Source organism: Pseudorasbora parva, chromosome 10 (genome assembly GCF_024679245.1).
Source record: "Pseudorasbora parva isolate DD20220531a chromosome 10, ASM2467924v1, whole genome shotgun sequence".
Lineage (NCBI taxonomy): Eukaryota > Metazoa > Chordata > Actinopteri > Cypriniformes > Gobionidae > Pseudorasbora > Pseudorasbora parva.
Window position 1 is genome coordinate 14,638,006 of NC_090181.1, and position 12,706 is coordinate 14,650,711.

The following is a 12,706-nucleotide window of genomic DNA, read 5'->3' on the forward strand; positions in this document are numbered from 1 at the left end:
TAGGCAGAGTCACGTATTTCCAATGAGCCTGGGTTGCAACCTTGACAATAATGCCTTTTCAAACAATAGCATATAAAGTCTGGATGATATGAACTTGACAATTAACGTCAAAGATTTGAGGTAAATTTTAAACTAAACACCTTTTCAATTAAAGAAAAAGCCTTACAAGTTTCTCTTAATGAAAACAAAACTGTAGATAGAACTTGAAAGATAGCAGACATAAATGTAATCTCTGGTCAGGCATGCAAACAGCAGTTTCACTTTCCTTATCGACAGCACAGCAATATGGTGACACGGTCATACAATAATGTCATGGAGCACAAATAGCCCATTAAAGCAGATATTACATTCAACATTATTTAGTACACTTAAAATTGTTATTTAAATAGGTACATTTTTATATAGATCAATCAATCAAAACATAGGATTAGTTCACCCAAAAATGAAAATTCTGTCATTAATCACTTACCCTCATGTTGTTCCAAACCTGCAAGCCTTTCATTCATCTTCATTCGTCATTCATCTTCAGAACACAAATGAAGATTTATTTATTAAAGACATTTCTGTCCCTCTATTGACAGTCCATGCAACAACCACTTTGATTCTTCAAAAAGTTAATAAAAAGATTGTAAAACTAATCCATATGAATTTAGCATAGTCCAAAAACGTGATTGTTTGATAAGACCAGATTGAATGTAGGCTTTTATTCACATATAAACATTGTTTTGCGATCATAAACAGAAGCTTAATCAAACCTGCTCGATATATGAGAACAAACCTCATTGGTTCTTCCGGAAGCTCAAACATGCTGCGTAACACACAAGAATGAACCTCATTGGTTCTTGAGGAAGCGCAAACATGCTGCATAACACACAAGAATGAACCTCATTGGTTCTTGAGGAAGCGCAAACATGCTGCGTAGCACACGAATGAACCTCATTGGTTGTGAAAGATCAAACATTCTGCATAACACACAAGAACGAACCTCATTTGTTCTCGTGGAAGCTCAAACGTGCTGCGAAACACGAGAATGAACCTCATTGGTTCTTGCGGAAGCACAAATGAGCTGGATAACAAAAATGAGCCTCAATGCTTCTTGTGGAAGCTCAAATGTCCTGCGTAACCTGAGAATGAGCCTCATTGGTTCATGCTGAAGCTCAAATGTGCTGCGTAACACACGAGAATGAACCTCATTGGTTCTTGTGGAATCTCAAATGAGCTGGATAACAAAAATGAGCCTCAATGCTTCTTGTGGAAGCTCAAATGTCCTGTGTAACATGAGAATGAGCCTCATTGGTTCATGCTGAAGCTCAAATGTGCTGCGTAACACACGAGAATGAACCTCATTGGTTCTTGCGGAAACTCAAACATTCTGCATAACAAAAGAATGAGCCTCATTGGCTCTTGTGGAATCTCAAATGTGCTGCATAACAAAAATGAGACTCATTGGTTCTTGTGGAAGCTCAAACGTGCTGCGTAACATGAGAATGAGCCTCATTGGTTCATGCTGAAGCTCAAATGTGCTGCGTAACACGAGAACGAACCTCATTGGCTCTTGTGGAATCTCAAATGTGCTGCATAACAAAAATGAGACTCATTGGTTCTTTTGGAAGCTCAAATGTGCTGCGTAACACGAGAATGAACCTCATTGGTTCTTGCGGAAGTTCAAAGGAGACTAAACCTCATTGGGTTATGCTGAAGCTCAAATGTGCTGCGTAACACACGAGAATCAGCCTCACTGGTTCTTGCGGAAGCTGAAACGTGCTGCACAACACAAGAACGAACCTCACTGGTTCTTGCAGAAGCTCAAACATTCTGCATAACACACAAGAATGAACTTCATTGGTCCTTGTGGAAGCGCAAACAAGAATGAACTTCATTGGTCCTTGTGGAAGCGCAAACAAGAATGAACTTCATTGGTTCTTCTGGAAGCGCAAACAAGAATGAACTTCATTGGTTCTTCTGGAAGCGCAAACAAGAATGAACTTCATTGGTCCTTGTGGAAGCGCAAACAAGAATGAACTTCATTGGTCCTTGTGGAAGCGCAAACAAGAATGAACTTCATTGGTCCTTGTGGAAGCGCAAACAAGAATGAACTTCATTGGTCCTTGTGGAAGCGCAAACAAGAATGAACTTCATTGGTTCTTCTGGAAGCACAAACAAGAATGAACTTCATTGGTTCTTCTGGAAGCGCAAACAAGAATGAACTTCATTGGTTCTTCTGGAAGCGCAAACAAGAATGAACTTCATTGGTTCTTCTGGAAGCACAAACAAGAATGAACTTCATTGGTTCTTCTGGAAGCGCAAACAAGAATGAACTTCATTCTTGCTGAAACTCAAATGTGCTGTCTCTCATACCTTCATAAATGTTTATATGTGAATAAATCCTAAATTCAATCTGTTCTTCATATAAACAGATTGTGTATTTCAGAAAATTGCAGACTAAACCATTTAATTCATATGGATTAGTTTTATGATCTATTTATGGAAATTTTGGAGTGTCAAAGTGTCAGTTGTGTAGCTGTCAATGGAGGGACATAAAGCTAACAGATTTCATCAAAAAAGATCTTCATTTGTGCTCTGTAGATGAAAGAAAGTCTTAGGGGTTTGGAATAAAATGAGGGTGAGTAATTAATGAATTGGTGAACTATCTATACTATGTATTAAATTCACAGGAACTAAAAGTCTAGCAGCCTATACTACAGGCTAAAATAAAATATTTTTTGTTGGGTGTCATTCAAAAGTTAATTTACCTAATTAAAGCCTTTAAAGAATCAATTAAATGCAGTACAAGAAGCAAGTGTGTCAATATATCAATGTCAGTCTATATATTTTTTAAATTTCTCTTTTTAAAAAAAGTGAGCCATTGAGTTTTATAGCCCAACTTACTCGAATAAAATTCAGACAACGTGACCTGCAAAAATGTCGGTTTCAATTTGATGTTCCAGTCTTTTCGACAGGGAACAACCAGTGCAAAGACTACATACAACCCGTGATTGCGTTACTAACAAACAAAAAAACAGACAAACAACTCATCACCTACACACTGCGAGCGACGTCCACGACGCGACAAACTATTACGCTCTCTTTATATTCTAGCTAGCGCGAGATTTCGGACAAATTAGCTACTTAATACCGAGAGCGTTCTAGATTTGACGCCGCGCAGGAATGTGATGTAACGTTATAGTGATAACAAACCTGTCATTATAAATAACGAAACTAAATGATGGATTAGACCTCTTATCAAATAGCCCTCGTAAATACTTCACAAAGTGACGTACTAAAATGAAACTTAATATAGGAGGAAGGAATGCTAAAAATATCGACTTGTGTCTAAAAACTTCCCATATTCCTTCAAACGTACGGATTCTCTTACCTTTAGTGGTGTCGTGGATTTAAATGGCATACTTTGTTGACAACGCACTGCTGGTCCGCTGTTGTTTCTCGCGGTTTGATCTCTTCAATACATGGGAAGAGAAGCACATAGTGCTGTCATCCTGAGGAGAACACCTGGAATAGAGCAGACTCATGCAGAACTGACACAAACACTTTTGCCATGGAGTTTACGTAACACCACCATCCGCTGCTAATGGCGGTGTCCCAAACCCTAGTGATGTGCCTGCATAGACTGCATTTTTAGGTATCACAGACAACTGTACTGACACACAACACGCCTCTAAGTCTGTAAACATGCTGAACGCACTTAGAATGCTCAATTTTAGCGAGTGGTGAATGCGCCCTAAATGTCCATAATGGTGACTAGGTAGGCAGCTCACTAAGTTTTGTGACACGGCCAGTGTGTTGACGTATGGCATGCTGGGACAACATGGAGTTTCTTAAAGGGCTATGGGCACATGTGAACCCCAAAAAGCATTTAGACACTTGAGCTTATGGATATATTTACTTCACTTCATCAGACAATAAATATCAAACAAGTAAAATCTTCAAACAAATAATGCTACTTTTCTGAGACTATTTTAAAAGTGACTTTATAAAAATTTTAGTAGATGAAGTCACCTCCCCTCAAGTTCACACTCAGGTGTGGTTAATCACACTGACCAGGGGCGTGGGACTGGGGGGATAAAGGGTACTGAGTTACCAGGGCCCGAGGCAGGGAAGTCCGTTTTCTATGCATACACATACATGGTACGGGGGCCCAGCAAGATGGTTTGTACCCAGGGCCCAAAATTTGGTGCTACGCCACTGACACTGACTACAATACATGGGCATTCTATTTTGCATTGGACAATCAGAAAGTGTCCGAATACTTTGTTATAAGCCACAGTCTTTTCTTTAGCAGTGTTCTTTTATTTTTAACAATCCCTTCAAACTACACTTTCAATATCGACATTTTTGTAACTGCTCTTAGTTATCCATAAATGCATGTTTAAAGATTTTAACTAATCTATGATCATTTTATGAACTCTAACAATTAAGTATAAAGAATATTATGTTATGTTGTTAATATTATGTATGACATTAATGAAGTAGGCTTTATCCTCAATAGATCATATGAAATATATATTGTTAAAATAAGTTAAATTATTGAATTTGCAACAAAGTCATTGTTCAGTAATTTTCCATGACACCTGCTCAAAGAAAAAAACAAATGATTAACATATAGGCTATTTAAATATCAATACTGTCTAAAAGTTCTCAATTATTTTCAATTTCAAAAATTAAGAAATGTACTAATAATCTAAATAGTATACATATCTTTTTTCCCTTGTCAACAAGAAATGAACAGATTGTAAACAAAAAATGTATTGTTAACCAACTTATTACCTATTATAGTTAAATTATTATAGTAAAAATTTAATAAAGCTAAAATAATGATGAACAGACAACTTTATTGGAAATGTTGCCTTGGCAACTAACTGAAATGAAAAATTAAATAGTTACTAAAATAGCAAAAACCTAAAAATAAATGAGACACATAAAAAACTGAAACTAAAAATAATATATATATATAAGCTACAAATAAAACAAATACATTATTTAGTAGTATAAATCATACTAAAAACACTTCTAAAAATAATAAATTTGATAAAATCTAAAATAACAACATTAATATTGAGAGGATGCAAAGCTTATATATACAAACAGAAATTCAATAGATATAGATGGAAGGAGGATTATGTTTATTCTAAACAATCATCATATACAATGAGGTTAGTTCAAAAACATGATTATTCAGTAAGGCAGAATTCTGAAAACCCAAAGGTTTGATGGATCAGTACAATAAAAATGTGCAACTTCTTTTTACTTTTAAGATTATACAAATGAAATTGAATACACATCATTAAAATACAAAGAAATGAAATGGGAAAGAATGGTTGAATTACACTGACTTCAATAAATATCCTCTATAAAGAAATCTTTATTTTATTCACATAAGAAAACGAGTCACAAACAATCATATTAGGGGCAGAGATGATATGCAAACCAGCTTACAAAGACAGACCGTGTTTTGAAGAAGAAGAAAAAAACAAGTTAATTATATGTACCATGTGCTACAGAGATACCCAAGTCACATGACAAAGGCTACTAGAACAAACCAATTGTGTTGGTGTTTTTCTTGGTATAAGAGGTAAATCTCTTATACTGCTTGTGTTCTTATATGCGAGAGCACTTTATGTATTGTAACAGAACATCATATAAACAACTTTAGACATCCAAAAGACATGTTGTAGTTTTGTATCACTGCTCTTGAAGCCAATTAGCAACTACATGTTAAATTTAGAATGCCAGATGAATGTTTTGTCTTAAATAAAAGCAACACGGTCCATGTAGGATCAGATCCTCTTCCGCAAAATGCTGCTCTTATTTGAACATGGCATTGAAGGCTCTGCCAATTATCATCCTTCTGACCTCACTGGTACCAGCTCCAATCTCATAAAGCTTAGCATCTCTTAAGAAGCGGCCCATTGGGTAGTCATTAATGTAACCGTTTCCACCTATGAACAGACGCAAAAGTGAGTCAACTAGGACTTGAGTCATAAGACCTAGGCTTACTGAATTAGCAGGATTTCTTTCACTGATGTTGGGTGCATCTCAATCAGTTCTCTAGCTTCCTAGGCCGTGAATCAGTGCATCATGTACATGAATTCAGTCGCTGGCGAGGACAGTAAGTCCTGGCTCACTACACATTGAGAAACTGATGACTTTCTTACGGCACAGAAACATTCTCAATGCACATCACTTCTGGTATTTTATGAACAGCAGAGTTGATATCTTTCTGAGATTATGGCTTAATGTTATTGAAATTACAATATGAAACTTTACTCGTTACATATATGTATTTTCAAATCAATTATAAATGTTAGATAGATTTTCTTAATTTGTCCAGCAATGCATTTATGTTGAAATATAATTCAATAATGTGATGTCAAAAATGTGTATTTTAAAACATTGATCACACGTTATATGTAGCGGGGTGGGAACATTTGTTAAGGGAACATAGTGAGCATTGATGCTCCCTGGTTTTCACATTGCATTGTGGGACTTTAATGGAGCAAAGGTGTCAGTTCACTGGTAGGATTTTACCCTTAAAATGGACGACTCCCTGATCAGTGCCCTGACTGCTAAACTAGGGAGTTGATTGAGACACACCAAAAATCCTGAATAGATAATTTTTTTAAAGATAATGTCAAAGCAGTTGTCATAGCATTAGGACTAGTCAAACATTGCCTGTCCAAATTGTCGTATCAATATACACTATATTGCCAAAAGTTTTGGGACATCTGCCTTTACATGCAGATGAACTTTAATGATACCCCATTCTTAATCTGTAGGGTTCAATCAATGTGGAGTTGGGCCCATCCTTTGCAGCTATAACAGCTTCAACTCATCTGGGAAGGCTTTCCAAAAGGTTTAAGAGTGTTTTAATGGTAATTTTACCATTCTTCTCAAATGCATTTGTGAGGTCAGGCACTGATTTTAGATAAGAAGGCCTGGCTCTGCTCTAATTCATCCCAAAGGTGTTCTATCGGGTTAAGGTCAGGACTCTGTGCAGGCCAGTCAAGTTCCTCTGCACCAAACTCGCTCATCCATGTCTTTATGGACCTTGCTTTGTGCACTGGTGCACAGTTATGTTGGAACAGGAAGGGTCCCTCCCCAAACTGTTCCCACAAAGTTGGAAGCATGACATTGATGCTTTGATATTGATGCCAAAATGTCTTGGTATGCTGAAGCATTAAGAGTTCCTTTAACTGGTACTAATGTGCCAAGCCCAACTCCTGAAAAACAAAACACACCATAATCCACCCTCCAACAAACTTTACACTTTGCACAATGCAGTCAGGCAAGTACTGTTCTCCTGGCAACCAACAAACTCGCCCATTGGATTGCCAGACAGAGAAGTGTGATTGCTCACTCCAGAGCACAAGTCTCCACTGTACAAGGCGGCATGCTTTACACCACTGCATCCGACACTTTGCACTGCACTTGGCAATGTAAGGCTTTAATGCAGCTGCTCCGCCATGGAAACACATTTCATGAAGTTCTCTATGCACGCTTCTTGAGCTAATCTGAAACCCACACAAAGTTTGGAGGTCTGTAGCTACTGACTTAGCAGAAAGTTGATGATTTCTGCGCACTGTGTGCCTCAGCATGCGCTGACCCCTCTCTGTGATTTTACGTAGCCTACCACTCTGTGGCTGAGTTGCTGTTGTTACCAATTGCTTCCACTTTGTTATAATACCACTATCAGTTGATCGTGGAATATTTAGTAGTGAGGAAATTTAACAAATGGACTTATTGCACAGGTGGCAACATATCACAGTACCAGAGACCCATTCTTTCACAAATGTTTGTAGAAGCAGTCTGCATGCCTAGGTGCTTGATTTTATACACTTGTGGCCATGGAAGTGATTGGAACATCTAAATTCTATTATTTGGAGTGCTGTCCCAATACTTTTGGCAATATAGTGTGTGATGTTTACAATCAATCAAAACATGAATGCATTATCAAATGTACATGCAAATCACATTTTCCTGTATATTCAAGGAACAAATCATATATGGCAACAGGTACAAGTTTGACTTGTTTGCTGTTTATCCAGCCAGTAATTGTAAAAATGAAAACAGAAGGGTTTGCCCCTGCTATCTGCCTAAGTTACACTGGGAGCTATTTTTCTGTTTTTGCTGTGCTATATAACTAGGCACTCACCAAGGCATTGAATTCCATCCAAGGCAACTTGAGTCGCATTCTCAGCACAATAAAGGATTACCCCAGCACAGTCCTACAATAACATCACAAATCAATACTGATACTACACACTCTGGAAAAACTGTATGCATCATTTTCAGGCTGATATGCAACATTCTAAAATAAAGCAGTCAAATAACAAAAACTATGTAAAGACTTCTTACCTTAGCACTGAAATGGCCTTTGTCACAAGCACGGGCAACGTTGTATAAATACTGTCGACATGAACTAAGCCGTGTGTACATATCAGCCATTTTCCCTTGCATTAGCTAGTTAATGGGGAGACATAGTTGTTTAATTACTTTTCATAACTTTACATGCATGCATACATTCAAATGTTTGGGATCACATTTGGGATGGGGCTTTGCACTGCCTTTCTATGATGCTGATTTTTAGAAGGCAACTGTCTGACTTTGAGATGGCAAACGGGAACATGGTTTGAGTAAAATTAGCAAGACATTATTAGCTGTTTGATCATGTACTCAAGGCAAAATGAAATCCTATAATTTACAGTTATGTCGACGTTGTAGAGAATGATACATAAAGTGTGTTACCATTCTGATACACTGATTTGTAGACAACCCTGCATAATTCACTCTTCCTATTACTCTTCTAAAGACATTTCTGGTTCAAACATATATGGCTGAATTAAACCAACATTTCCATTTGCCATAATGCCATTTTTATAGCATTTACAGATGGCTGAGTGGATTAGATTGGGTGTGACTGAGTGGAGGAGGAGACTAATTTGCATATGCAAGGTTCATTGCATACTAAATAAAGCAAGGATGTAATTACTTTAAAGGGTTAGTTCACCCAAAAATAAAATTTATGTAATTAATGACTCACCCTAATGTTGTTCCACACCCGTAAGACCTCCGTTCATCTTTGGAACACAGTTTAAGATATTTTATATTTAGCCCGACAGCGTATCTAAGTGTATGCACACTTTACTGTCCATGTCCAGTAAGGTAATAAAAACATCATCAATGTACTCCATATGTGACATCAGTGGGTTAATTAGAATCTCTTGAAGGATCGAAAATACATTTTTGTCCAAAAATAACAAAAACTACAACTTTATTCAGCATTGTCTTCTCTTCTTGGTTTGAATCGATCAATGATTCGGATCGCCAGTATCACGTGATTTCAGCAGTTTGACACCCGATCCAAATCATGAATCAATACGCTGATTCACAACCGTTTGAATCTTTATTTGAGGATTGAACACAAACAAGGAAGAGAAGACAATGCTAAATAAAGTCGTAGTTTTTCTTATTTTTGGACCAAAATGTATTTTCGATGCTTCAAGAGATTCTAATTAACCCACTGATGTCACATATGGACTACTTTGATGATGTTTTTATTACCTTACTGGACATGGACAGTAAAGTGTGTATACACATTCGGATACACTCTTGGACTAAATATAAAATATCTTACACTGTGTTCTAAAGATGAACGTCTTACGGATGTGGAATGACATTAGGGTGAGTCAGTAATGACATGAATTTCATTTTTGGGTGAACACACCCTTTAAAGCTATTTAAAGACATTACTTTCACAGGGGAAAAAACGAAACAAAAAGAACCATTAAATATGTAATTTTGATTATCAAAGAGGAGTTTTAAGGGATAAAATGTTTGACTGCAGGGGAACTCGGTCTAAAATAAACATCTTACAGACCCCAAACTTGAAGATAGGAGTAATGATACAGTTCTAATTATGTTAAGAATTATATAAATGTTCATTGCTCTTAAAGAAAATTACCATAAAGTGCTACCTATGGTTTATGATAAAGAAATATGTAGCTTTCTTCTTAAGTTTCAGTTTTGAAAATTGTTTAGTATGCATTTAAATGAACATCTCTGCGTTAATAGGGGGCAGCAGAACAAAACAAGAACAATAGGGTTTTATCGTTGTTAATATGCCTATGACTATAATGCCTGTTACGGACTGTGTCATTTCTGCAATCCTATAAGATCTTTACAAATCACACTGTACAACATGGAACTAAAAAACTTGGATATAAAATGTATGTAGATTGCACGATGATAACACCTATTGAAACAGGCTAGTAAGTTATAAAAGAATAAAACATCATCAGTATGTGCTAGTGGTAAACAAATAGAGCAAGATGAATCTCACTTTGGCAACTGTGTTTTTTATGTGCACTGAGAAAAGGAGGCAAAAATAAACTTTGAATGTTCAAAATGTTCCAATTGCCATTTTAGGTGTCAGAAGGTTGCTCGTGAGTACCCCCTTTTGCGGTCAATATGCGCCCTCAATGCACACTGTTGCCGAGCTCACACTGAAGCAGGCTCCACAGCAGGCTTCTTCCTAACAGTAAAGTGCCATTGTGTCACAAATGAGCGGACTCGTAGGAAGATTTAAAGTGTTTAGTGTGCCATATGGAATAGGGCCTTGTTCCCTGTCAAAATCGAGGGAATGAGGGCCTATCCACATAAACTTCCCTCTCCTTCCCTTTTTTCAAAATGATGGCAGGGATTCCACTTAGGGAAAGTGCTTAGGGAAGTTTGCAACTGTATGTCTAAAAGCGAAGTGGAACGTGAAATGGATGTGGTCATGGCTAGGGGAAAAAGGACAACATGGCATGACAATTTTGAGTTTGAGGCAAGTAGTTTTAAGTTTTAAGATTGATCAATACACTGTTTCATGTAGAATTTTGAATCAGTAGACGTAGGTCATAGCAGCAAACACACAGTGAGATGATCATGTTAAATTTCTGACACTTTGGTTGCAAGACCATATTGGCCGTCTTTGAACCTCTCTCACTGTAGAACAACTAAAAGATTTTTATATTATACACACACATGCATACATATATATATTTAAACTTACAAAAATAGTTGTTTCAAACCTGTATGAATTTCTTTCTTCAGCTGAACACAAGGGAAGATATTTTGATGAATGTCAGTAACCAAACAGTTAACTGGAACCATTGACTTCCATATATTTTTTTTTCCTACTAACGAAGTCAATGGTTCCAGTTAACTGTTTGGTTACTGACATTTAAAATATCTTCCCTTGTGTTCAGCTGAAGAAAGAAATTCATACAGGTTTGAAGAAACTTAAGGGTGAGTAAAGGAGGACAGAATTTTCATTTTAAAGTGAACTATCCCTTTAAGTTATTCTTGAGTGTGTCGATGAACACCACATTGTGTGAAAGAAATGTTTCTTGCTTGCGCCTTCCCAAAACATGTATGAGAAGCACCATGAGACAGGAGAGACTCTCATACACTGCAGAACTAAACTTTGAATGGGCCATTCATGTGGATTTGGATAAAACAGTTAATTGCTATAATATAAATGAGATTAATCTCTCATTGTCTCTAAGAGAATCTGAGTTGTTAATGCAGTATCAGATGCCAAAAGCTCAGTCAGTCTTTACTTTCAGTTTCTGTAGTGAATAATTGACTGGGGTTTGAGATTTCTTCACCAACAGAACTATTACGCAACGTTTGCACACTGCTTGTGTGATATCCACTGGCTCTTTTCTATTACTAGTGGCTCACAAAATGATGGACAATGATTCACATTTTGTGTGCGTCATTTCCTGTGATAATAAAATGAAGTAAATTACTAAATAAATTTGTTTTTAAAAAAGCAACACGCTAAATTAAAGGGATAGTTCACCCAAAATTAAAATTACCCAATGAATTACTCACCCTGAAGCCTTTCTAGGCGTATATGACATTCTTCTTTCAGGCGAATACAGTCTGAGTTCTACCAAAAAAATCCGGCTAATGGCAGTAAATGGCAGCCCAAAATTTGAATCCCAAAAAAGTGCATCCATCCACTATAAAAAGTCATCCACAAGGCTCCGGAGAGTTTAAAAAAAGCCTGCTGAAGCGAATCGGTGGGTTTTTGTAAAAAATATTAAAAATATTTAACCGTTATAAAGTAAAATATCTAGCTTCCAGCTGACCACTGGCGCCTTCCATATTTAACTTACTCATAATGTCTGACGTCATCGCCGTGCCAGTTACACTTTTTTTGTAAGTTTAATACAGACAACGGTCTGCCGGAAGCTAGATATTTTACTTTAATATGTTAAAGATTGATTTATTTTTTTAAACGTCAGAAGGCCTTTATTAACCCCTGGAGCCTTGTGGATTACTTTAATAATGGATGGATGCACTTTTCTGAAATTAAAATTTTGGGCTGCCATGCACTGACATTTTAAAGCTTGGAAGAGCAAGGACATAGTCTTCTGATAGAAGAATGTCATAATCACCTAGGATGGCTTGAGGTTAAGTAAGGCCCCGTCCACACGGAGACGTGTTCAGCTGTCTACGTATACATTTTGTACCGTATCAGCGCTTCGTCCACACGGATCCAGCGTTTTGGAAGCATGAATCCGATATTTTTTTAAACCGGTCCCAAAGTGGATAAATCTGAAAACGACAATCTTCCGTTTTCGTGTGTACAGCCAATCCGTATATTTTCTGAAACGGTGATGTCATCACACTATGT

General features: G+C 37.0%; 2 protein-coding genes across 3 annotated transcripts in view; both read right to left on the reverse strand.

Moving 5' to 3' along the window:
• Positions 1–3,581, reverse strand: part of bahd1 (bromo adjacent homology domain containing 1) — a 47,309-nt gene extending 43,728 nt beyond the window's left edge. The window contains exons 1-2 of one of the 2 annotated variants that reach the window (XM_067455261.1): positions 3,377–3,581; positions 470–523 (exon numbers count right to left, since the gene is read on the reverse strand). The gene's annotated coding sequence lies outside the window, so the exon portion shown is untranslated. The remainder of the gene's footprint in view (positions 1–469; positions 524–3,376) is intronic. The other variant, XM_067455260.1, reaches the window with a different exon arrangement.
• Positions 3,582–5,124: 1,543 nt separating this feature from the next.
• ivd (isovaleryl-CoA dehydrogenase) overlaps positions 5,125–12,706 on the reverse strand; it is a 28,778-nt gene continuing 21,196 nt past the window's right edge. The window contains exons 10-12 of the mRNA XM_067455263.1: positions 8,374–8,478; positions 8,171–8,243; positions 5,125–5,957 (exon numbers count right to left, since the gene is read on the reverse strand). Of these exons, the coding sequence (XP_067311364.1) occupies positions 5,824–5,957; positions 8,171–8,243; positions 8,374–8,478 (312 nt within the window). The 3' untranslated portion in view covers positions 5,125–5,823. The remainder of the gene's footprint in view (positions 5,958–8,170; positions 8,244–8,373; positions 8,479–12,706) is intronic.